We start from the raw sequence: 27519 nt of genomic DNA on the forward strand, positions 1-27519 counted from the left end.
TGTAGAGCTTAGACTAAAAGCCAGAGAGAGCTATAGTTGTTTGTGGGGTTTTGTGGGCATCATTCTCTGAAGATGCGAGCCACAGATGCTGGTGAAACATCAGGAAGAAACGCTTCTAGAACATGGCCACATAGCCCAAAAACCCCACAAAAAACTATGGATGCCGGCCATGAAAGCCTTCAACTCCATACCAGAGAGGACTGTCCACTGTCTCTGCTTCCCTTCTTTGGCCTAGGGAACAGGTCATCTTCCAGGTCACTTGGTTAAAAAGTAAGGATGAACCAAAACGTTAACAAAACATTAAATAATTGGAGTGAGATGGCATAAGTACTGGAAAAAAGACTGCCACCAACTGTGTCTTCAAATGTTCTGCTTCTACTTCTGTCTGTAATTTTCACTGCCACACAAGAAGTTAAAGTTGAAAACAATGCTGTGAGGCAGGGGAAGAGAATCATCCAAGTCCCTAAGTAGGCAAATGACTCTGTTTCAGAACTTGGATGTAATGACTCCAAGTAATGCAATTACTTACTACAAAATACTTTTCCTCAGTAATGAGGATACAACATTCTTTAGTTGTTGAGTTCTTTATTACTTTCAGTTCACTCTTTTATATCAAACGTAGTATCTTGAATGTTTTTCCCCTGAGTCCTTCCAAAAGTAAAGTAACAACCGGGAAGCTGCTTGGCTTGTGTCATGAGTAATATTTTATTTTTTAAAGGCATTTTAGAGGCATTTTGACACCTGTAACATTTTATTATTATTTCACTCATCAATAAGGTGTTTTAAAAATTATTCAAAACTAATAAAATAATAGTAAGCATTGCAACAAGTAATTTAATAAGTAATTTTCAAAATATCACAAAGAGTGATGACAACACATTACTTTTCAGACATCATGATCAGGACCAGAACAAAATATTTCTAAGTAACTTTCCAAGCTCTGTTTTTCTGATGCTGTGCTGTGCAGAGTGAAATTTGCAAACAGACACAGAAGAATCCAGTTTGAGGATTCAGCTTTGTTTGCTAGGAATTTACAGTCACAGTTGGGGATTTAATCAAGTTGTACATTACTTGATTAAAGTTTTTAAAAATATATAATTAGGAAAACATCTCTGATAAAGTTGAGGGGGGATGAAAGGGATAATGACGGGGGTGGGGGTGTACCACATATAGAAATAACTGATGAGAAAGACTCTACAGACAAGAAAAGATATATCCCTCCCAGCAGCAATTGGATCAATGAATCAACTTATTCTGGTGTCTCATTAAAGCATCAAATATAGCCTATTACCTGGTGGATAATAGACATTTGCTGCCTGGAACAGAAGTTTCTCCACCAAGTCAGTCCTATGGAATTATTTTGGTACATGAAGCATGAAATCCCATAAGGAACCCTTCCCACCCCTGACAGTAGAATAATAACAGTGTAAATAACAAACAATTTTCTGCCCTTTTATGAGATTAAAAATCTGTTGCCTGGGGCAGCTGCCTCACTTTACCTAATGGTAGAGCTGGCCTTGTTGCTTGGCTACAGATTAGGTTCATCATCTTTTTTCTTAACAGCCAAGAATCACATTTTCTTCCCTCATTTGGGCTCTATCTGAGATGGATGGGGGATATTTCAACCACCTAAATCTAAAAAAAGATTTAATTCTTCACAGTATGGTCATTTTTTTCATACTAGGGAAAAAAATTCTTTTTTACTTTAGGCTACAGAAATAATCCAGTCTGTCACAATTTAAGTGCTATGCTCAATGCTATGGAATCCTGGGATTTGTAGTGTGTTGTGGCACCAGAGCTCTCTGACAGAGAAGGCTAAATATGTCACAAAACTACAAATCCCAGAATTCCATAGCATTGAGCAATGGCAATTAAAGTGGCATCAGGCTGCATTATTTCTACTGTGCAGATGCAGCCTAGTAGGAGCAAAAGATGGTGGCAGTATCTGGAAGTGTCTTTTGGTGGTCTTCCTAAGATCACAAACTCTTCTCAAAATGAGAATCAGACAAAGTAAGCCAAGACAGAGAAAAAGGTGAATGTCTGCTTTATGAACACTTATTTCTTTGCTTATCAGTTGACTCATTTCCAGTGTATGCAACTTTAGTGCTCTTTTGGTGCTCCTGAAAATGAGCCTTGACCTCCCTTTTCATTATTAATGAATGGAACACAACCCATTTATTAAACCTGCATTCTCCCCTCTGCTCCATATGCCTGTTTTCTGCTTCCAATGTTTGACATGTGACAGTAAAGCCCCAAGTAAATGTCCTCAGTGCTTCCTCTCTTGGGAATTTCTACCACCTGCTTCATAGAGTTGAACAGATGTATATATGTAAACCATTTCAAAACCTGTTCACCCCAATCATTTATCATTTTAAAGAGGAAAAAACACTTTATTCTGTGTAAAACACAAGAGGCACACCACCTAAGCCCCTATTCTTCTCATCTATCTCAAATTAGGGTTAAAGTGAATGTACTGGATTTGGTATAAGCATGTATGCTACTAGAGTTATTCGGAGGTTTATAAAGTAATGGGTATCTTTATTGCTCATGCTGTTTTATCAAGTCACCCTGCCTTAACAGTTAGCTTTTTCTTTAAGAGTTTAACACCATGACTCATTTTTTAAAACAAACAAACAAACAAACAAGAACACCCTCTACTATGAAATGTAAAATGGGATTTTCTATAGGGAGCTCAAGTGAGGTGTTGCATTATTCATCACCAAGTGAAGAGGAAAATTTCAATTGCCAGTTTCTAGTAAATGGTCTAATTAAGAAAGGGGGATTCTGAGCCATGGACAGGCGCCACAATCATTAAAGCCCATTTTTCAGAAGATTACAGGTCTCCAGTCTATCAGGGAGAATGCCAAACCAATTTAGCAGCAGAAAAACCTGCCTACAATGAAATCTTTGGACACAGCACCTTGTTCAGCAAAATACATGCCATGAAAGGTTCCCCTCTCTTCTCAAGGTAGCATTAGCTTTCTATCACCAGAAAAGGGGAAACTCTCCCCCTCAGAATTCCCAGGTGGAGTGTTTGTATCAAGGGTGTCATAATGGCATAGTGGTTTGAGTGTTGGGCTATGACTCCAGAGACCAGGGTTTGATTCTCAGCTTGACTATGAAACCCACTGGGTGACCTTGGACAACTTACATGTTCCAGCCTCAGGGGAAGGCAATGGCAAGCCTCTTATGAACAATTCTTGCCAAGAAAATCCCGTGGTAGGTTTGCCTTAGGGTAAGGGTCGCTGTAATTCAGAAACAACTTCAAGGCCCACAGCAACAACAAACATAGCAGAACTGAAATACTGCTTTAAAGTTTCATTTTAGTTGCTGTTCATGCTGGAAGATAGCTCCATCTTCCAGGGTGGTCTTTAACTGCATCCTTGAAATATTCATCACCCCAGTTCCGGATGTTAATGACAGCTCATTAATCATCATCATCAGAAGTCCCAATTGCATCTCCTGTGCCCACAGCTACTGAATATATGAAGAAGTCCAACATAACATGTGGGCTAACTTCACCCCGTAACTGGCAGCATATATGTGGGCCTCCATCCCCAACATCTGATGTCACACTGAAGGGAACCAGTTGGTAATAATGGCTTTTTTTCCCCTTGAAAAGAACTATGAAAAAAACAACCATCAGATATTATTTTGAAGGCTGCAGAGAGCTGGACTTTCTCACAGATCACATAGAAACATGCATTTGAACCTAGCTCAAGGAAGCATCTCATCCTCCTAGAGCTAAAGCTTAGGCAAAGTCTCTTCATATGCACTACTTAATCTTGCTTCTAAGCCATAAGACTTGCAGCAGTAGTTCCCACCTGCCAATCCTGACTTCATTGGCTTACAGCATGGGCTGGAAAGGTATGTTCTCTTCATACTTACCTACACTGTTCCTCAGAAAAGAGGCTGCCTTCTTCTACAACTGAAGCCCTGCCAACCTGGTAGGACCTGCTGTTATAGCCTTTGATAACCTAGGGTCACCTCTACAGCCACACACTGAGACAGAGGAGCAGGAACTTAGGGAGGCTCATTTATATACCCTGTTAGAATTTAATAACAATGTGGCATGCAAGCTTATTATCTCTCTCTTTTTGTTTTATAGTTATTTAGGATTTTTTACAATATGAAATGAAGATCAGTCCAAAACACAATGCAGAAATAATCCAGCTTGAAACCACTTTAACAGCCCTAGGGCTAAGTGCTAGGGAATCATGGGAATTGTAGTTTGTCATGGCACCAGAGTTCTCTGATAGAGAAGGCTAAATGTCTCACAAAACTACAGTTCCAAGAATTCCCTAGCATTGATTCATGGCAGTTAAAGTGGTTTCAAACTGGATTATTTCTGCAGTGTGCTTTGGACCATAGATGCAATAACATGAAAAGTAAAATCGCAGTGAAAATCTAAACAACTGGCCATTAAAACACACCAAAGTATTTCCCAGTTCTGCAACCATACTCTTTGAAAGGTACAGTATCCTGCAGAAGTATTCAAACCCCTTTCACTTTTCCACATTTTGTTTACAACTTGGAAAAGAAGTGATTTAACCAGCATTGTTACCATTTGATGTACACAACATAATCAAAATGACGAGGGTGCAAAACATTTTTATTGTGGCATAAAAGTTAAGTAAACAAAAAACCAATGGGTGTTTTCTGTATTCATATTCCTGACACAATATCTGATAGAAGCACATTTGGGAGAAATTACAACTGCAAGACTTGGTTAAATCTCAATCATCTTTGTACATCTGGATGGATTGATTGGAAGCATCTCACAGTTTTATTGTCACAACTACCTATATCCTCCCCCCATCATCATTATGGCTGGAATCCTGTATAATGTTCCACCCCCCCCCCCCCCCACCTGACAGAAATATCATTTAACTATGCTCCAGTCAACCTCAAAATGGACTTCTTTCCCTCCATGCAGCTGATGTCTGGTAAAGCAGACTGGGAGGGTGAGTTATGATTGTGACAATAGTATTACAGTAATGACTAAGTAGTGATCATGAAACAGTTACGGATGAGTAATTCCAGATACTGTATATACTTGTGTACAAGCCAACCTCATGTATAAGTCACAGGAAGGTTTCAGGGTCAAAATCATGGATTTTGATATGATCTGTGGATAAGTCGAGGGTAAAACGTAGGGGGCTATAAGGAAGGATGAAAAGGCAAAAAAATACCACTTCCACCTCCCCTTCTCTGGACCTCTCCTGACCAACTAACACCGATTCCCAGGTGCTGGAGGAGAGGTTTTCAACACTGGATTGAAAAGGGAAGCAAGTGGTGTTAAATGCGGAGTTTCTTCCATGGGAAGAGGAGGCTTGCAAATCGGACTGAGGAGGAAAACAAGTGGAGTTAAATGAGGTGTTTTCTATGGGAAGGGGAGGCTTTGAAATCAGACTGGGAACCGCTTTCACACACACACAGAAAAATACAGTGCCTCAAGGCACCATGAGTGGGACATCAGGCTTGCTTGTTTTAGGACCTTTCTAATCAGTACTAGTTATTGACCAATATATAGGTTGATCCAGGATTTTAGGGTCAATTTTGGGGCATAAATTTCTTGACTTATAGTTAAGTATATACAGTAAATGTTCCATATTCACAATCAGTATTTAGTAATGATTGTGACAGTACTGCCATAATCACAACCCTCCCTCTGCCACCAGAACTACTTTTCAAGGCATCAGCTACATGTGGAGGAGGAGATCCATTTTACTGGAAAATGGAGTGTGAGTGAATGACATTTCGGGGGGACAGAATCAAGCCAGGAGAGGTTCTTTAGTTAAGCGTATTTACAGTAATTAAGCATCTCATACAGGATTCCAGCCTACATCTCACCTCAAAAAGCTTTCCTCACAGCCTTCCATAATGAAGCAACATGTTTGCTGCTATGAGCATACATTAAATAAAATACTGGCCACTCGCTCCACAAAACGTCTGCAACTGAATGCCCAGTGATTACAGGGAAGGGTTCTGTCCAATGTTATTGTTTGTGTGGAAAACCATATCACACATGCAGAGAAGTGCCTGTAGCCTCTGGTGAATATCTCTTTGAAAAAGAAACCCCAGTGGTGGCACTGAAAGATCTCAAAGCCTGGCTCTGCTGAGTCAGACTACCACAGCAGCAACAGCAGCATACCATAAAGAGCATGCACATCTGTTGGGAATGTACCACACCAATGAAAAAAATGAAATCTGGAAGTGGAAGATCATTGCCAGCATTGTCAGAGGATCAGCTCCCAGTGTTGTTATGTTAGGACTCTTTCTAGCTGAGCTATGGCTGAGACCTTTGGTGCCTTAAGTAGAGCTGATTTGGAGTCAGAGACATAATAATAATACAATACTAAGTTTAGGGGTTGCCTTCTAAGAAGCAAAACAGAGGTCTGCAATGTGCATTAATATTGTCAGGACAAGAGGACATGGCTGGTTCACAGAAACAAGATTAGAATTCTGTGCTCTTTATCATATCATATGGTTCATACAGCTTGTAGAGAAGCTCCCTCTTCTCTTTCTCTGACAGGAAGCTGGACTTGGCTGGGTTTATATTAATTCTCTTGAATTCCTCCTCAGTGAAGCCCATTAAGTCCTGAGTTATTTTGTAATTGGTATGAATAGTGGAGCAGAAAATGAGTGGATCATCTGTATTCAAGGAATAATTTGCACCATCTTTCTTAAGCCTTACTACTGAATGGTTATTGAAGGGTGTTTTACATGCACCGGTGAGGTAGCTAGACCAAGGGCACAGCTCAAAATGCACATTTTATTTCAAAAGCTGTTTATATAGACATTCATCTTCAAAGGGATGGTAGCCATGGCCAATTTGCTTTGCCTTCAGAATGCTGACTGCCTCCTTGTTAACCTGGGCTTGCACAATCTCTGATTTGGAGTCAGGGATATGAGTTCAATCCTCCGATGCTGTTCCCTAATAGTAAGAGGAGGCTGGATTGCCCAGCAACAATTGTGGTAGCATAGGATATTGCTGCTGCATGTCAGCTCCCACAACACAGACTGCTGTTTGTCCTGCTAAAGCTGATCAACAGGACCAAGCTGTCCATTGGCTAAATCCTACTACTTCAACTTAGCTGCCTTGGAGTTCTGACAGTAAAGTGGCCAAAGTCCAAGTACTTTCATTTAACCAGGTCATGGATCAGGCTGCTTATGACCTAAAATGAGGGTAAAATTCAATGGACAGAGTGGAAAAAGATGTTTCTCAGTTTATGGCTCTAAATCTACTTGCTGAGCCAACAAAAATAGACCAGCTTGGTAGGTCAACCCCTATGTAATTTCCATCAGTTCAATGGGTTTAATCTAGTTTGGGATAAGTGACTGGACTGAGTCCATGGATAACATTTTATGCAAAAATTAACTATATTTTCCCCTTAAATATAATTATGCATTTTGCAGTTACTGAATGACATCTCCCAATAAAAATGGTCAGGATGCCTGTCTCTAAAGCCAGAGCATAGTGTTGGCATTTTGAATAACCGAGATTTAATGGAAAATGTGCATCTGTTTTTTTCCCCATCAGCAATTTCAGTAATGCAACCGCATGGCCTTAATTAAACCTGTATCTAACTGCTTCCAGAATTATGGTTCATTATTGCTGCCAATATGTTATCAAGATACCACCTTTCATCTCACACTTTCCAAACACTATGCAAACTTCCTAGCTAGGCAAATAAAATAAAATAAAATAAAATAAAATAAAATAAATAAAATAAAATAAAATAAAATAAAATAAATAAAATAAATACTACAGACAAAAGACCTTCCAGGCTAATGCTGGGTACTTCATTTCTGAATATGGAAGCCAATATTAATGCAATTGTACACATCCCCCCCCCCCCCTGAAGAAAATCCCAGAGACCTAAATGAGGCATATTCTAAGGTGAGTATAGGATTACAGACTAACCATCTTACACATTTTGTAAGCATGAAATTCAGTCAGTAGAATGGACTTCACTCACAGAATAGGTTCCCTCTCCATCCAGAATCCTTCCATGCCTCCCTAAAATCTGACCTGGAAAGTTTGGGGACCCTATGGGACAGATTTGGGGTGTGCATGGAGAGGGCAATGCAGGGGGAAAAGAGGATTAATTCTGTTGAATGAGCAAGAGTTTGCTTATGAGGCATTCAACATTGTTCAAGAAAACAGATAAATCTTATGATGGATACCACTGAGCCTGACAAGACAATTCACACCAACTATATAAACACACTTTTTTCTGCAATGTGGACACTGTGGTCTTCACATCCAGAAAGTCTTAACCAATCTACAAAACATTCCTCATTGCAGTGGAGAAAACAGTTGCTCATCCCTGAAACTAAGCTGATATAAAACAATCCTGACAGTTAGCATGCTTTTCTGTTTGTAGTTACAAAGTTTTCTGTAGAACAATTATGTCCTTCGGGAGACATAAAAGAAATACATCCAAACTGGTGTTTAAAATTTAATTGTGTTTTTGCCAGCAGAAAATACAAGGCCTGTTTTTACTACCTTTTGAGTGACATGAGTAGTTCCACAACAAAGACTACATCACCTTTCTCTGTGATTTGTAACACCCTCTGCTGGCAAGGGGAGAACCTTTTGCATTAGACAAGAGATGTAATGTTGCTAGCAAGCACTCTGATAATTTCCCATTTCTAAAGTACTTTGTAAAGTGAGAATCACTAAACTTGCATTATGTGCATAAATATACATAAGTGTCTCTCTCAGAATGAGCACTGAGATCTCTCTTCTACAGTCAATATTGCAGACTACAAAGTTAGTTTTTCCATATTTCTGTTGGTAAAGGAAAGAAAGCATGTATTTTCTTTCACCAAAAGTGACATTTTTAAAATTAAAAAAGACTTATTTTTAGGACTATATCACAAATATGTGTTTTGTATATTTTCTATATTTACATTTTTTAAAAAAAAGTCTATATTTTTTACATTTTATACATCAAAATCAATATTACACTGATTATTCAATTCAGTTTAGTATAGTAATTAAGTATTTAGGCTGTCTATCATATTTAAGAATCAAAATTGCTGTAATACAGTTTTTAAAAAACAAAATGGAACACAATAATTTTTATAGTTTGCTTTTCTTTCTTCATTTCCAGGCAGAAAACCTTCGAATAAGCACATTTCCTTCATGGCATCAGAAAGAATTTTATGTGGGACCAATGTTGCCTTTTTGGAAACGCAGAATCCACAAGAGTTAAACTTGAGTCAAAGTATTTCTACAAATCATAGAAAAGTAACTGAGCACATGTATCCTCCAGCAAGAAGTGCCACACAACTGTTGGTAAACAGACACCTGCCCTTCTGGCACATCCATCATCACCCATGTCTTTCTAAACTTTTTCAAAGACTGCATGACCAAGATTTGACCCTGAGATGTTTTCCTGATACCATGCTGGGGACAGTGTCCCAGGAGGCATAATGTCCCAGAATCCACTAGTTTGTGGCTGCAAAGGCTCACTTGATAAATGTTTGATGCATTTCAACAAACACCACAAAATAGCAATAATGACCCAAAACACACACATTGATCTGAAAGGATAGAAGAGCCCAGTTGACATCCTCAACCAAGACCCTTGTCTATTCTTTCTTCTTTTCTATAACAACAAAAGCAACAGCAATTGCGACTAGCTTAAGGTCTAACTTACACCTGCCCACAGAACAGAAAACAAACAGCTTTACCTGGCAAACTTCATACAGTAATTTGTACTGTTCCTCTTGCTTCTGCAGAGAGCACAAGCTGCATCCCATGTTTAAGCAAAGGGCTCTTCCGTATTCACTCTTAGCGCCCGGGGAAGTTGTTGTAAGCAAGCATGCATGCATGCAGTAGATATCCCTTTGGCACACTAAAAATAGTCAGATGAAACCGAAATGGTTTACGTTGGTGATGCTCTGATCACTAGCAAGCAACTCTGCCTTTCTTTCTGAGTGCCCTCCCTCCCTGCTCCACTCACAGTACACAACACTCCCTCTCCTGCCTTTTAGTCCAATGCACACCCTATATACTGCTCCTCATGCATATTAATCAGCTCTCATTGACTATTCATACCAGACAGTGATACAGAAGCTATAATTGCTGCCTATGACAGCTGAAATTTCTCTAATTAACAAGCAAGTACTTCAGTAGCAGGGCATAATAAAAGACACTAACAATTCTGTAAACCATTTTGCAGCAATTACAAATAAACATGACTGCATTTTACTGTAGTCCCTAAGGATAATTCTTAGCATATTTAAGCCAATTACAAATACATTTTAAATGTAAGTCATAACCAAAAGGAAGCTGCCCCAAAACAAAACTGTTACAAGCCATATTAAACAGTGTGGCAAAGTTAAATAAAACACTCCTTAAAATATTGATGAGAATTTGGCCACAACTGAAGAAAAGTCTGCAGAGAACAGGCATATATTTAGCAAAAAGATACAGGAATGCAGTGGCAGCTTTAGAAGCCATTGCAGATGAGCAGAGGATACATGGGGAAACTTATTCTCTTAAAGTTGCAGAAATGCCAGGGAGTCTCACAAGAGCACACTTCTTCCCACATAAATTCCACTTGACCGCAGAACGGCTACATATCATCACAACATCCATTCACAGTATTTATGTGACAAATCTATGCTTATGTATACTATGCATAATGTTGAGTAGAAGGTATAATGTCTGATGAGCATGCTCCAAGGTCCACTAAAGTCTACCCAGTCTGTGCACTCCACAATGTCATGGCTGTTACGATTACTTAAGAGGCTAGAACTAAACAGTTACAAATAATTTACTACTTGTAATTATGTCCCAAAAGTGTAACTACATTGCATCATGACTGCACCTTAAAAAGAAATAATCTCACCTCTTTTGTGATATAACTAGTTAATTTTAGTGTGTGCGCATGCATTTATATGTTTTGTGATATAACTAGTTAATTTTAGTGTCCGTGCATGTATGTGTGTGTGTGTGTGTGTGTGTGTGTGTACACACACACACACATGCATGGAAACTAAAATTAACTAGTTATATCACAAAAGAGGTGAGATTATCTCTTTATATAGTTTAGACTTTTATACATGGTTGAAGTGCTGGGTGTTGAGGCAATGACAAAGTGGAGGGGAAGCGCAAGTATTTTGTAATATAGGCCAGCAGCTTATAGCATCAAAATGCTGTTTTTAAAGTAACCAATAAGTAACAATTAAAATTGCTTATGAGAAACATAAAAGCCAAGAATTATTTTTAAACTATCATGGCAGCTACCTTGAGTGCATTTGACCTATGGCTTTAACTGACTATTTTTGAAAGTAACTTCCAATCTAAAACCACTATAAGGAATTTATCACACCAGGGAAATCCCACAGGAAAACAGGAGTTAAACAAGATTCAAATTTAAACAAAACTTGCAAATTCGGGTAGTTTATCACACTAGTGGACTGCCCAAGTGATATAACGAGAAGTTAATCCAAACGCAAAGTAGATTAAAATGGCAGCTTTTTACTTTCGGGTTGTTCCGAAAGTAAAAAGCTGCCAGTTTTCTCTGCTTTGCGTTCAGATTAACTTGGTGTTATTTCATGTTAACAGCAATGTCATGTGATAAACTTTGGTCATTTCCAGGTTTTCTCTAATTTAAATCTAGTTTAACCTCCATTTTCCCATGGGATTTCCCTACTGCTTTCTGTCAGTAAATAACTCACACTTCTTTCTTGTATAAAGAATGAAGTGATCAGATTAGTAGTTGGAACAGTGGATTTCTGAATATGTGGGTAATGCACTATCCAATTTGAGCCCAATACAGAGACATTACTGTCCATATACTAACATCTGGTTAAGCATCAAAAAGCACAATATGATTTCTACGTAAATGTTGTGCCTTGCCCATGGGACAATATGCGGGTAACAAAAAGTACTTGGCACAGGGTTCATATGTTATTGATTGTATCCTATGTTAATCAGAGGATCAGTGCGATATTGTGAAAATTTCCCATGGGTAATAGCTGTGTGAGTTTGTGCCATACCAAAAATGCCACCAAGAAGTCCAGGAGGTAATTTTAAACAAAGATTTATTTGGCATAAGCTTTTGTGAACTGAAGCCCACTTCATCAGCTGTGTCGTTGCTAACTGCAAGATATTTTTGGCAAATGATTCAGGAGACAATTTTGGGAAGACTGAATTAGCTCCAAACTCTCTTGGAGTTTCACATTCTCAGGCTGCAGCCTTAAGCAGCTGAACTGTACTCTCTGGGACAAGGGTTCAAGTTGCAAATCAAACATATCTGTTAATTTGGAAATTCTGTCTGGAATTCTGTCTGCCAAGGTTCACCTTGCCAAGTTCCACTCCACTGTCTTTTGTAGAAGACAGAGAGAACCTGATGGTGCAATACTTAAATGCCAGTATTGCAGCCATAAGGTTGTGAGTTCGATCCCAGGCAGGGCTCCAAGGTCCACTCAGCCTCCCATCATTTTGTAGGTCAGTAAAATGTGTACCCAGCTTGTTGGGGACAATTGGCTCATGCATTGCAAACTGTTTAGGGAGTGTTAGTTCACTGGTAAGTGGTATAGGAATGTACTTGCTATTGCTGTTGGTCAATGGCCACTTTCTTCATCTGAGATACTAGCAGTGTGGGAGTGGGTTTTCCTTGGCCCCATCAAATACTGCACCATATGTAATATATACTGAGCTAAACAGGGTTATCTGGGAAGGAAATCTTCACCTGCAACTGAAAATATTCACTAGTTTATTCCATCAGTAAATGGAAGGGAGTCAAATGAAAAGGTCTGTGATACAAAACCAACATAAAAATGTGCACTAGAACAGCAGTACTCAGTGGTGGTCCATGGATCAGTGCCAGTCTGCAGACAATTGGCTGCCAGTCCCTAGAAAGTTTCTAGCAAAGAAAGAAAGAAACATTTGCCATCAATGGGCATAAATGTGACAGCAGACCCTGGAATACTGGGGAAGGGGGAACCTGACATAAATTTAATCTCTCTCTCTCTCTCTCTCTGTGTGTGTGTATGTGTGTTTTAAAAGACAGTGGTTCTGGAAAGCTGGGGTATTTAGTTCATTTATGGCTTGTTCAGCATCCTAAGGCACCATCTCTGAAAAGGAAATTCTCTTTATTCCTTTTGTGGCTAAAGGAGAGAGAACTGTCACTTGGGTTGTGCCTGAGGATACCTAGACACTGCTGTAGTAGTCTGCATCAGGTGAGTCAACTAATCCTCCTTAGCACTTAAAGGGGTGATCTGTGAAGGAAGAAGGGTAGAGAGGTGGGTAGTCATTGCACCTGGCTGGGCTTAGTTTGCTAATCCAGCCAATGGAAGAGGGTTCATTTCCCTCTTTCTGTCTTCTAGGAGCTCATAGTGAAAGAAGGATATATTCTGCTTGTAGGTCCCTTTTGAATTCAATAGAAGTTCATAGAATCATCAGATTGGAAGATTCCCCAAAAACAATCTAGCCAAACCCTCTGCCAGTGTAGGAACTGGCATCTAAAGCAGCCCAGACAGATAGCCATGCAACTTCTTCTAAAATGTATTTGCCCATATAAAACCAGTAACCACACATTTTCTCTCCCCCCACCCACTGTGTACAGATGCAAAAAACTTTGCTTTGGAATTAGAGTCTCCCCTCCCCCTCCATTTTGTTTATCCAGTTCTTTATTTTGAACTCCTGTTATTTCTCATATTGACCTATGTTATGTTGCCTGAACTTATTGGCAAAAGTTTAAGTATATTGTCTCCATATATGATGAGTGCAATAAAATTATATTTCGCTTAATGCATCAATAGCCTAATTATGTTCCTTTCATTTTAAACATTTTACTCATATGAAAGGATTATGAGAGAAGAGGAGAGGAGAAAGAGAGAGAAAGAGAACAGCTGCTCCTTTGTAATAAATCTTACCATTTATGTATGCTGAGTTTATTATACTGATGATGACCATTGCTGAAAAGAGGGTGAATGGAAAAGAGATGTTTGTTGTGAACAATAGCACTAAACAGGGAAAGAGGGAGCCTAGAATTGTTGTTTCTGTATGTATTCAGATTTTTCTAATCAGGAACAGAAACTGGGTCAGCTTAATCAGCCCTGTAGAGACCTGAAATCCATGTGGAGAATGTATTTCACTATCAATAGGGCTATTTATAAGGGCTTTCCCACTATCATAAAGCTCTTATGACCATCATATGTGTTCAGTTCTTAATCATTAGAGGCTTGCAGACTTTGTTGTTTGTGTAGGCTGAAGCTTTTAGCTTATGAATAGTTGGACTCAGTGCCAAAATACAGTGCAACAAAAATGGCTCTAAGAACAAATTCTATTAATATACTTCTAATGCCAGTTTATCCAGTTCCAGGTCATGGCCTTTTTGCCCTCCACTGCTGAATGTAATTTTCTACCTACAAGTTACAAGTCAACTGCTCCAATTGTCTCAACAGTCATGATCTCCATCTGCCTTGTTCTCCTGTCCTGGTCATATTGTTCCCACCATTGAAATATCATAAATATGCAGTTCAAAACCAGAAATATTCATATAAATATATATTATTACTTATGGACCAACATGTCATGTTAAATCTTGTTGCTTCAGGTTTGTACAGAACAGGTTTGACTATACTTAAAAGAAATACATTTGGAACTACTTCCCTTTGGATTGTTCTCAGAGCATCCAGGTAAGGTGTACAAACACAAACACTCCATTTACTAAATGTGAATTCCCCTCACTTCTGCATTTGAAATAAGTATCCATAATCCTCTTTCCTGTCTGGCCCATGGAAGTTTCTTTTCTGCCATCCTTATCTCTCCTCTTTCTCATGCAGGCCCACTGAAACAAGCCACGTTGTAACCTGAAACACTCCCTGTCTTCATCCATAGCCTAACAGAAGACCAATTTACACATGATGGAAAAGTCCCACAGTGCAATGGGAAACACTCAATTCCACACACCTGCAACTGCAAGTTGCCATGTTTTGAAAAATTAGGTCCCTGACCCTTATGAATATAACTTTAAATGTTATCACCGCCAAATGAAAATACCACAATGCCCATGTCCACACTGGTGGGAACACTTGGCTTACCACTGGGGCTTCCAGATCTGTGGGGTGGACAAGCAGTCCAAAAATCAGCACCCACAATGGGCTGATACTGGCAGCACTTTCTGCATAAATTATTGTGTGAATGTGCATTTGTGTGATCGGTTTGCATTGGTGTCCTGTACTGATGGTATTAGGCTAATGTACACTTGCACAACTAATTTGCATGTATGTAAAAGTGCAAAATTGTGCCAGAGGAACTGTGTAAACTCAAAAGTGAAAGCACTGGAGTCAGCTGGAAGTTCTAGGCAAGAAGAGATTAGCCACTCACCCACCTGCCAATGTTCCTTCCCCCGTCTCCACATTGCGGTGTGCAGTTCACATGCCTAGGGATGATCCAGAGTAAAGGGGGACTCCTTTTGCTCCAGAGAATTGCCCTGGAGCACAGATTGGCCCTGTCTTCTGTCCACGTTAGCCCTGTGTATCATCTAAACAGGCCAGGGTAGGAATGTGGGTGGGAATGTGTCTTTTCCTTCATGCAGACAGCACCTACATCAGCAAAAGAATGACTGTGCAGTGTTCTTTCCATCTCTAAACTGTATGTGATTCACAACTTCTGTAAATCATGCTGAATTTATATCCCATTTAAACTTCTGTATAACTATGACAAGAGCCAGTGTGGTGTAATAGTTTGAGTGTTGGACTAAGATTCTGGGAGGCCAGGATTCGTCACTCAGGGGCTATACATACAGCCCTGGAGGAACGACCTCCAGCTGTCTCTTTCCTAGCCGGATTGGGGATGCAGCAACCTCATGCTGCAGCCCCAATCTGGCCTTTCTAGGGCATGAAAAGGTGCTGCAAAAAGCATGTGGCAGCACAGCACCCTGGGAGTGGAGTCGGGGCATGCGTTGTGAAGACACTATGCCCTGACTCCAAATTCATGCTGGCCCAAAGTGCCGGTCTGTATAGGGCCTCAGTCATGCAAACCCATTAGGAGACCTTAAGCAGGTCATACCCCCCTCAACCTCAGAGAAATGGCAAATCTCTGAATAATTTTGCCAAGAAATCCCTTTGATAGATTTGTCTTAGAGTTGCCATAAATTGGAATCTACTTGAAGACACACAAGAAGAACAAGAACAATTAATTGAAACTTCTGTATGACTATGCAAGAGGGATGACTACAACCAGGTTGCAAGCTCAGTGAAACAGTAAATATTTTTCATGCATAAAGTCCCATTTTGCACTTCTCATTCAAGAGGATCAGGAAGCAGATGATGTGAAAGAAATGCCTTGGAAAATCGTGTGATGGAATTTCTGGAAAAATCACTGCCAATGAAGGTAACCCATGGTGCCTGTCCACTAGGGGAAGAGACAACAGAAGCGGAACAGATTCCTTCCCCCTCCCACACTGGAGCTCCTCAAATGCCCCACAGATTGCTCTACCAGATGGAAGACCTTTTCATAGAGATTTGGGAGAGGCATGTAAGAAATGTCTGCTAGGAAGAGGAAAAGGAAGTCCCACTGCAGGAATGACAAGTCAGTTTGCAAGGCACTGCATATCGCCTGATATTTTTAAATTGTGGTGGACAACTGCAATAGATCTAGGTGCTGATCTTCTCTCTTCTATACCCTGGGTATGCCACTGACTGTCAAAATTTTGAACCAAAATGAAAACAGAAGGAGCTGGTACTCCACTTTTAGTTTTAAGATGTGTGTGTGTATTCAAATGTAAAACAATGCAGGGATAAAGCCAGGAAGAAGAACAGAGAAAGAGGGGCCATTCACTTGGGGAGGGAGGCACAAAAGTGTTGGTTTAGGGAATCTCTAAGGGTCAAGCATTGCAAAAACAGTCTTGGGAGGACCTGTACAAAGCTCGAGGGCTTCAGGTTGCCCACCCTGCTCTTGATGGTCTAGTGCTAGAGTATTTATAAGGCTGCTTCTTATATAGCTGTAGGCTCACATCTCTGCTTATTATTTGGAGAGTTCGAGAAAACTTTGCTTCATTTCCCTAGTATATGGGAAATATTAACAAAGGAGATAACAGGGTTGTTGTGTTGGGAAAAAAACTGAGATAGATGCAAAGTCATCTGCATCTTAAAAATGAATAATAATCAACATATTTTCATTCGACTTTCTTTCCTTGTATGTTCCAAACAGGAACAGGAACACCACAGATTATTTGCATGATTTTGTAGCTGTGCAAACAGATTTCAATAGGTTCTCAAGTTAGAGACTAGAAAAAAAAATTCAGGCAGAACAACAATTCTGGAAAACAATACAAGATTTGGTAATATGTACCATTTTACCAAATCTTGTTTTGTTTTCCAGAATTGTTGTTCTGCCTGAATGGTATGCTGGAATAATAAATATAACATTTAAAAACAATGTACGTTAAAAAAATCTGTGTATTTGTTTTCACTTTCTGGAATACTTCAGACCCATGTTTTCTGCAACATGACAATATCAATTGTGTTCATATAGGATGGTAATGTTGTGGAATGACCATTAAAAAAAAGAACAATGTATGTCCTATAAAAGATCAACACCTGGCAGGTCCATAATGCTCCATACAGATGTGGAATATTTCTTTATTTCAAAGGAATCCTGCCAGTAACATTATGATTTTCCAGACTAAATAAATTAAGCTGTATTGAAGGGGACACACAGAGACACACACACAAGCTACTCCTGCCTGTTGTGTATAGAAAAATTCTGTCAGTTCACATTACAGGCTAATATGACACCACTGCCCTCTATTGGAAAGAACTATGCTTGGAATTGTTAGGCCGCAAAGAGCAGCTTTGTGTAGGTGCCTCCAAGTCGGCTGTTCAGATGTGGCAACCCAATGAATTTCATAGGGTTATTTTAGGCAATGAATACTCAGAGGTGGTTTTGCCATTTTCTTCCTCTGAAATATAGCCTACAGCTTTACCATGGCAGGTTTATCACTGTAGCTATAAAAGGCTGCTGCCACACTGCAGAATCAATATGGTTTGACACTGCTTTAACTCTCACAGCTTCATTCTATGGAATCCTAGGATCTGTAGTTTATTGTTGCACCAGAGCTCTCTAAGACAGAAGGCTAAATATCTCACAAAACAATAAATCCCAGAATTCCACAGCATTTAGTCATGGCAGTTAATGTAGTGTCAAACTATATTAATTCTGCAGTGTAGATGCAGCCAAAGTCTCATCTAGTATCACAGCCATATTTGGATCCTGAAGTGCAGGCACATTTTTTAGATGATATATCCTAACTTAGTGTAAGTGTTCTCAAAAAACAGCAGCATCCATCTGCTTCACAAAAGCAAAACAACGGGTACAATCTCTTTCCGTTTATCTAGTGAGAAAATGTAAGAGGACAGATTGAGTGAGGTTGCATGCAGGCACCTAGTTTAGATGAGGGAAGCTGCAGGACTATCAAACACATTCAGAATTGGAAATGGTGAAGAATGGTGGGATCTGCAATCCAAGATTATCTTCAGGACCACATTATTCATCGTGATTGCAGACAAGGGTAGCAATTGTGCGAACCTTCAGATGTGGTTGGATTGCAACTCCCAGCAGCCCTAGTTAGCAACAGTGAGAAACTCTAACACACAATATGTCTGAAAGCCTGCATGACTTCCATTGCTGTTGCAGACAAGGGCAAAGTGTGCAAGTATAGAGCTATGGCACAGTCTGCTTTGTGTTTTTTGTGGAGCTGTAGTTTTGTGAGACATTTAGCCTTCTCTGTCAGTTCAGGTCTCACTGTTCCCAGGATTCCCTAGCACTGAGCCAGGGCAGTTAAAATGGTCTCAAACTGGATTATTTCTGCAGTGTGTTTTGGACTTAAGTGGGAAAAAAATCACATCCATGTTCTCTTACACCAGATACATGAGGGCTGTCTTTCTCATCTTGGGCCCATCCCTTTGCTGTTTTAGTCCTTCTACTGGTAGAAGGACCACAGCATGCAACCTTCTTGTCTTGTGGCATTTGCCTTCTCCTCCCCAGTGTGCTGTGTACACCCACACACATTTGCAGCATGTCATTCTCATCATTTAAGTCTATTGCAGGAGCATTATGCCAGTATTATCTGAGTAGGCAACTGGGGAATGCTTCTTAGATATTTTTTTTGTTTGATTTGGGGAAATCCCATCAAAGGTCAGTCTGGGAGCTGATCATAGCTCACTCCCACGTTCCGAGGGCTGTCTGCATACATATGCCCAGTCTGATGGAAGCCATGCAGGATAAAAATGGAAAACTTATAGTATCAGTGTAGCATTGTATGAGACACTTCCAGGGCTAAGAGTGGATTTCATTTCATGTCTGTCACACTTCTTAAATGGCAGCTGAAACACACTACAGAAAATCAAGCCACAGGGATTCCCAACTACTCTTTCTGAAGGTGTGGTGCCTAACTCCTGCAATTACAACCCCCAGAAACACCATGCTGACATTATTATTAGTCCAGAAGGGTGGGTTTCCACAAATGCAGAATACATACACATCTCTCTACACACAGAGATATTTCTCCTACAGGCATAAGATAATAATTTAGTAAATCAGGGTGAGCATGTTATTGGACTGAAATTATTAAATGTTATTGGACTATAATTATCAGCATACCTTGCCAGTGATCATGATAGCTAAGCACGCTGGGAACGGAAGTCCAATAGCAGTGTGTTTTAAGCATCTAAAAACTTTGCTGAGAGGAGATTATCACACAGGGGTTATCTTGTTCTTGTCCCATTCCTGTTCTGTCCTTCCTGTGCAATCGTGGGAAGGACTTTCAGACAATGTCGAACAGATCCAGTCATTAACCCATCTGAAAAGCACAACTAACCATGATTGTGTAAAAGACTTTCAGATGACATCACACAGATCCTACCATTAACCTGTCATTAAAGTGACATTGGCCAGCATTTTGCATTAACGATAGTTCATGTTGTTGCAATGCCGCTTTAATGATCGGTTAATGGTGGGACTGGCACTACGATTTGAAACCTTTCATCCTGTCACAGTTACGGATGGTTTACTGATGGGATAAGGATGGGGGAGCGATCCTGTCCCTATTCCATCTGTGTGTGAAAATCTCCTCTGTTTTGGATATTGGATTGCCTGGCATTCCATTGTATAAACAGAATGTGAATGTTATAAAATTGGAAATTACTAATTTTCTATTCTATGAAATAATGTCTGAGGGAGAACTCCTCAGAGATCATTTGGGAATGAATATTTGTTTCAAAAAGCTTTCCAAAAGAAGCACAGCTGTTTAATCTACATGTATGTTGCAGAGACTGACTGACATAATGTTAAATTATTAGTAATGATAGGTATGTTCTTGAAAACTGAATGATTTTCACCTGTCAAAATGGGCAAAGGAAATAGATCATTGTACCGGAATAGTTTTGGACAATAGTTATAGGGCCATAGGTAGACCAAGGAAAACAATCCATGAAGATGTATCCGATATTATCTAACACAACAATAAAACCATTGCATGTTTCTCTGTGTGTATGACTGATATACATCTATGTAGACAAAATCTTTAAATTCAACAGTATTTAGGTTCTGCAAACTAAAGCTTGATGTTTTAGGATATTCAGTTACAAATTACACCAAATTAGGAGGAGTAACTAATGCTCCAGAGGACAGGATCAAGATTCAAAATGACCTGAACAGACTAGAAAACTGGGTCAAAGCTAACAAAATGAAATTCAACACGGAGAAATGTAAGGTACTGCACTTAGGGCGGAAAAATAAAAAGCACAGATATAGGATGGGGGACACCTGGCTGAATGAAACTACGTGTGAAAGGGATCTAGGAGTCCAAGTAGACCACAAGCTGAACATGAGTCAACAGTGTGATGTGGTATCTAACAAGGCCAATGCGATTTTAGGCTGCATCAATAGAAGTATAGTGTGTAGATCCAGGGAAGTAATAGTGCCACTCTATTCTGCTCTGGTCAGGCTCCACCTGGAATACTGTGTCCAGTTCTGGGCACCACAATTAAAAAAGGACATTGAGAAACTGGAGTGTGTCCAAAGGAGAGTGACTAAAATGGTGAAAGGTCTGGAAACCATGCCCTATGAGGAACGACTTAGGGAGCTGGGGATGTTTAGCCGGGAGAAGAGAAGGTTAAGAGGTGATATGATAGCCCTGTTTAAATATTTGAAGGGATGTCATATTGAGGAGGGAGCAAGCTTGTTTTCTGCTGCTCCAGAGACTAGGACCCGGAGCAATGGATGCAAGCTGCAGGAAAAGAGATTCCACCTCAACATTAGGAGGAACTTCCTGACAGTAAGGGCTGTTCGACAGTGGAACACACTTCCTAGGAGTGTAGTGGAGTCTCCCTCCTTGGAGGTCTTCAAATGGAGGCTGGATGGCCATCTGTTGGGGATGCTTTGATTGTGATTTCCTGCAAGGCAAGGGGTTGGACTGGATGGCCCTTGTGGTCTCTTCCAACTCTATGATTCTATGATTCTATGAAATCACTAATGTTCAGGTGTCTTTTCTACGATGCACATATGAAGTGAAGTTAAAGGATATGGTACAGAGAAAGGCTCTTCCATGTCACCAAACCAGATAAAGTCTCAATGACACAATACCATCTTGTTTAGACTCATCTACCTGTGAAAGATGTGGAGAGTTTCTACCAAACTCTGTCCTTTGCTATGTTATTTGCTTTTGTAAGTTCTTATAATATGGATACAGCTTGCCTAAAGGTACCAATCAAATGCAAAACATACAGATTATGCTCCTTACAGAGATGGGTCTTCTGCTAACATTTTATATGTTTCAACATCAGCTCAGCCCCTTCTTGTTGTCACCAGGCATTTTAACAACTTAATCTTGTCTATTACATTCTATTTACTACTTTTTCTTTTTCTCTTATGATCATAGGATTTTCAAGTATTATTCTTTTATTATTTACTATTGTTTCAATGTATCCTAGTCAGATTTCTAAACCTCCCTGGTATCTGCAAGGGTGGAGGGCAGTCTAAAAATATATACATAAATAGTTCTTTTTTTATTACACTACAATGGGAGGTGACTGAAGTATACCCCTCAGGATTTTGTTGGACTGTAAATTCCATCACACCTAGCTAATGGCAAGAAATGCTGAGAGCATCATTCCAACACATCTGGATGCAATGCTTTAGGTAGAGTCCCTTTCTGCATAGGACATTCCTTGTAACTGGTCAAGCTCAGGATATCCAACTGTACTCTCCCATACAAATATGCCCTTATTTTGAGATTTCCTGGGAAGGCCTTGCTCTCTGTCACACCACCCCCACAAGTACATTTGGAGGGAAAATAGGAGAAGGCCTTCTTGGTGGTTGCTCCCAGGCTCAGGAATTCTTTTCTCAGAAAGGTTATCCTGACTCAGAGAGGTTAGAATTACTATCCTTCCACAGCAGGTCTAAGGTGATGTACAGACCAGCCATTAAGGCTGGCTTGGGGATGGAGTCAGTGTGTGTCCACATGATGCATGCCCCAACTCTGCCCCACATGGCCAAAGGAGTGTGGAATAGTCGCAAAGCGGCTATAGCACCCCTTCCTGGGCACAAAAAGGAGCTGCTTTCCTTTTTGCGTTGTAGAAAGGTGAGATCGGGGCCATGGCTGTAGCTGTCACAGCCCTGATACGGCACTAAAAGGCCTGTTGAGCGTCTAAATCTTTTTATTTTGGTAGGCCTTTGAAAATTGATTTTTCAGGAGAAAGAAGTTTTGTATAAGAGCCCTGAAATGCTTGTACTGCAGCCACTCACTCATAAACCGCAATGCTGTAAGTTCAATACCAGCCCAGGGGCTCATGCTCAACTCAGGCTTGCATCCTTCTGAGGTCGATAAAATGAGTACCCACCTTGTTGGGGGCAGTTAGCTTATACTTTGAAAACCACTTAGGAAGTGCTTAAGTGCACTGATAAGCGGTATAGAAATATATTTGCTATTGTTATAATGTTCTGGACTTTTATTTCCTGTTGTTCTTTTCTTAATTTGTTTTAGCTGGTTTAAATTTTATGATGATTTAATTGCTTTTTAATTTTTTCATAGTGTCAGTTTTTAACTAAGTTTGTTTTAACTTTTGTCAGCCGCCTTGAGATCCTGACTGGGAAAAGGTGAAATGATGACAACGACAACAACTTACCCGAATCCAAAGGAAAGCATGTTCATTTATGATCTGTCACCACTGTGACATTTATATCCTGCCTTGCTCCATGATGCTCAGCCTATGATTGTCTATTGTTATCACAACCACACATGTGCAAGACTATCTGCCTATATACCTTTGTTACCCACATTTTTCCCCCCAAAAAGTTATGAGTTTTCATAAACAATAGAAATGAATGAAGATTTCATGCACACCTCAGAATTGTTCTGAGGTATTTTCGTTTTTCTACTTGCCCTTTATAAGATATTGTTTCAGGACTAAACTATAAACCACATTTAATGTTGCCACAGCTATCATCTCAACTGCTTTTCAGCTCACTCATAGCTGATGGGTTTAAGTAGTGTGAACCTTGTACAATGCAGCTAACAGCCCCACACTGATGGGGTACTTGTCAAGAGGGAAGCTTGTTTGCTGGTAATGTTCAAGAACTCCTTAAATCTTAAGAAAATGTTTAGCACAATATGAAGAGGAAGGGGGCCGATTTGTAAGAAGTAAAAGGTGAGCCAAAGCCAGGTTTCTAGTTGCGAGGCATCAAAATGTTCAATAAAGGTTACAGTGTTCTTAATTTTTTAAAAAATGCCCAGCTAAAACAACAACACAAATTGTCCAGATGGAGGTCAGCTAATACTGTACACCATCAAAAGCTTGGAACGTGGAAAGTTATGTTTTCCTTTTTGAATCTGAAGAAGAGACAAGCCCTATGAGAAACCACTGATAATTAATGCATAAAATATTCTCCATTTCTGATGTGGTTAACAAGTGAAACCACCAGTAATTATGTAATCTAGCATGTCATAAAAAAGGAAAATGAGAAGAAGAGGCAGAAGGCAAGGCACAGAAGGCACAGCTAAGGGTTGCAGAGGTGCCATGTCATTTCCTAATTAACTAAGTGATCCTTTAAACTGTCAAATCAAGGAAGGAGCTCCACGGATGGGTGTCTTATTGATATTCACATTAGGGCATTGAAAGCAATGATTCCAGTCCCAGTGGTTATAGTTAAACATTTTCTTTTTAAAAATAATGCCTGCTTTTTCCCTAGGTATCCTCAACTTCCCATTCATAGGGAAATGAGGAAAGGCCACCCTGAATTGTATTATATACTGTTGAGATAAGGCGTATGTGTGTTGAGGAGGATTCTCCAAGGATACATATTGATATCTGAATTATTATGAGGGGTTGCATATGGAGACCTCCCATCACCACCCACAATTATTTTTCTTCTTGCCACATTGTTAATCATGCAAAGACTTACAATGCTGAATTAGGAAAAGATGTGTGTAGCTCTCTGTAATACAATCTTCCAGCTTTTAATTTCACACAAGAGATGAATATTCAATTTAATAAAGCCCTGTCATGAGTAGGTTGAGATGAATTTGTTCAACATCATCAATTGCAATCCTAGGGCAGTCTTTACAAAATTCTCATTTCCACATGAACCATAATCTTTAAGGGTCGATAATATAATTATCTTCTACATTTGAGACTGCTGGGTCTTTCCCAGGATCTAGTCAATTTTCTTTTATCTGGTAGCCAATGAGATCGACTGATAGCACTTTGGTTAGGAGTGTCTATTTCTTAGTAACCTGAAGCTATCAATGGTGAGCTGCTTCATTAGTACATACATACAAGTGTCAATGTAAAAGAATAAGGAGCCCTTTCATATCTGATGGATGAGGGCTCCAGTATGTTCATGTATCTTTCCTAGAATAGCAGTGACAGGCCTGTCCAGGCATGGGAGGATGCAACATCCATGAGGCTGTCTTCACCAGTTCCCATAAGATCTGACTCCTTGTGTCTGAGGCAAGTTAATCTCATTTAAAAGGCTATTTGAAACTCCACATTGCTGTGTGCATTCAGCACCAAGTCATCACAGATTTGTAGCCTGGCTTGTTGCAATATAAGGGAAGAATATCCATTAAAAAAGTAAACATAACTGAGCTTCCACATTCTTAGCTGTTTCCTATGTCGAAATAGCCTTCCTGTGTTCGAGCACTGTCATTTCCTTCAAATATCTCCCACAAACTTTCATTGGACCACTATGACCTCTACAATATCCCACTATCAGCTAAGCCTCTTAAGCTCACATTTCATACAGATGATGATGATGATGATGATGATGATGATGATGATGATGATATACTGGAGAATATGTAAGATGGAGCTCAAGAATCACCAGTTCAGTGAAGGCTATAAACTCATGCAAGTGACCATGAATTAAAGGCATGTACACACACATCAGTAAGCAGATATTTCAATGAAGTGACTAATGAGAAGTAGTGTAAAAAGAGCCTTTGGCCTGTTACAGACTGCCAAAATAAAGCTGCTTCGGGTCTCTTTGGAGGTATGCTATTTAAATGATGCATGCATCCTGAGAATCCGGAAGCTGCACCAAAGCTGCACTCCAGTGCTTAGGAATGGAGTGTGACTTTGGTGCGACCTCCAGACTCTTAGGACCCATGCATCATTTAAATAGCATACCTCCAAAGAGACCCGAAGCAGCTTTATTTTGGCAGTCTGTAACAGGCCTTTGTTTTTCAAAGAAATGATGTTTGAAGTTAGCCTGGGTCTGTTCTGTGAAGTTTTTCTTTTAAGTTTACAAAATGCCTTGTGCAATTGCACTTATGAGCTTGAATACCATTTTCATTCCTTCAGCAAGCATAGACCCCAACTGATTTAGGGATGTAATTCTTTGCTAATTTCATTCTAAAAAAAGGCAATGAGTAATTTTGGCAATTTTTCTTCCTGCTAGGAGGAAGATTATGAGGAAGAAAGCTTCACGGTTCTAGAAGACTAGTAGCAGCTCACAATTTATTTTGTGCAAAATTTGCACATGGCATTTCAGTGCAGAAAACAGCAATTACTGTGCAGGAAATATTTCCTGCACATCATTCCATTTTATACACCGAGACACTATTTTCTGTGCAAAAACAGCTGTTTCCTTATCAAAACTGCTGAAAACAACATGCAAATTTTGACCATAATAAGTCATGAATTGCAAAGAACCTCATCAGTCCAAGATTCTCCTTGTCAGGACTTCCCAACACTCAAGAAACACAGTTTTCACCTACTCTTTCAAATATTATTTGTATCACTAAAATGGAGTTCCATTCAGAACACTCCTATAGCAGAACTTGTGTGTGTGTGTGTTAAAACCATTTCTCTCTTTCCCTGCAGTTCCCAAGATCACCCACCTCCACTGTTCTGGGGGATCCCTCACACCAAGACACCAGATTGTCAAAGAGATACAAAGGACTGAAAATGGAAGCAAGGATGATTGCTTCCTCCCTTCTGTCAGTGGGATTCTCTGACGAGATCTTCCCATGATGAAGCAGTCTTCAAAAACATCCATTTTAGAAGCATATTCAATGGTTAGGACATATTCTGTGCAAAATCTGCCTATGGGCAATCCATGGGACATTCATACTGAAGCCAACCCATGGTCTTGTGTGAAAGTTTAACAGAAATGGATGTTTGCTGTTTAGTTATAACATACACAAAATTCATATTCCAGAAATGTGACAACTTAAGATTTAAACTTAATATTTTACACACAATCATTCATAATCATCTATGGTCTGTGGTCTGCTGGCTTAATGATATTTTGTTTTGTTTTGAAAAATCGAGTCCGATAATACATGCATTGACTACGTTAACATTAAATAATCAACTGCCGGTCCAAAAATGCTGGGTATTTTGACTGAAAAGTCTTTGGGGACCGTATGTTATGGTTCACAAGACACACTGATTAAACCAACAGAGGAAAAAGACTGTCACTTTGGGTCATGGCTGCATGATGCTTCCCAACAGTTCCAATAAGGAACTGAATACATAGGAAAGCAAATGTCAGCTTAGAAGACAAAAGACATCCCACAGTGCTATCCTATTATCTCACCACCACCACCAATAAAGGTACAACAGCTTTAATTTTGGTGGGCTTTTCTTTTGAGTCGCAGAACCTCTAGATCAGTAAGATAGTTAAGTCTCCAGAATTTTTCTACCTCTAGTATAGCTTTCCTTGGCCTTTCTGCTTCTCATTGCAACTTTTCCTGAAAAACAGCAACATACCACACCTAGATAACACACTGAAAAGCTGAAGATATAAGCTTCTGAAAATATTATGGAAACCTGAAGATATTAAGAAAATCTGTGGACAAAGCTAAAGGGTGAAGAAAGTCTCAGGAGGGAAGGTTCAGTTGTTGTTTGCTCCATATCTAGTCCCAAACCTGGTTTCAGGTTTTGGGGATCTCTGAGTTAGTTGCCTATGGAGGGCCACTGCCACCCATGACACACTCAGTTTATGTGTGTTACTGTCATCATCAGCAAGGTATTGCCATC

The 27519-nt window shown here is 39.7% G+C and overlaps 1 protein-coding gene across 3 annotated transcripts in view; it reads right to left on the bottom strand.

The window, feature by feature from the left end:
* PDZRN3 (PDZ domain containing ring finger 3) overlaps positions 1–27519 on the bottom strand; it is a 260678-nt gene that overhangs the window by 55728 nt on the left and 177431 nt on the right. The window contains exon 1 of one of the 3 annotated variants that reach the window (XM_089519682.1): positions 9706–9792. The exons of the other annotated variants lie outside the window; for them this stretch is intronic. Within the exon in view, the coding sequence (XP_089375808.1) occupies positions 9706–9774 (69 nt within the window). The 5' untranslated portion in view covers positions 9775–9792. Of the gene's footprint in view, positions 1–9705; positions 9793–27519 lie in introns of those variants that run through there. 3 annotated transcript variants of the gene reach the window in all.

The sequence above is a fragment of the Sceloporus occidentalis genome, unplaced genomic scaffold (assembly GCF_023333645.1).
Source record: "Sceloporus occidentalis isolate IW3139 unplaced genomic scaffold, rSceOcc1.0.p SCAF_1, whole genome shotgun sequence".
NCBI classification, from domain to species: domain Eukaryota; kingdom Metazoa; phylum Chordata; class Lepidosauria; order Squamata; family Phrynosomatidae; genus Sceloporus; species Sceloporus occidentalis.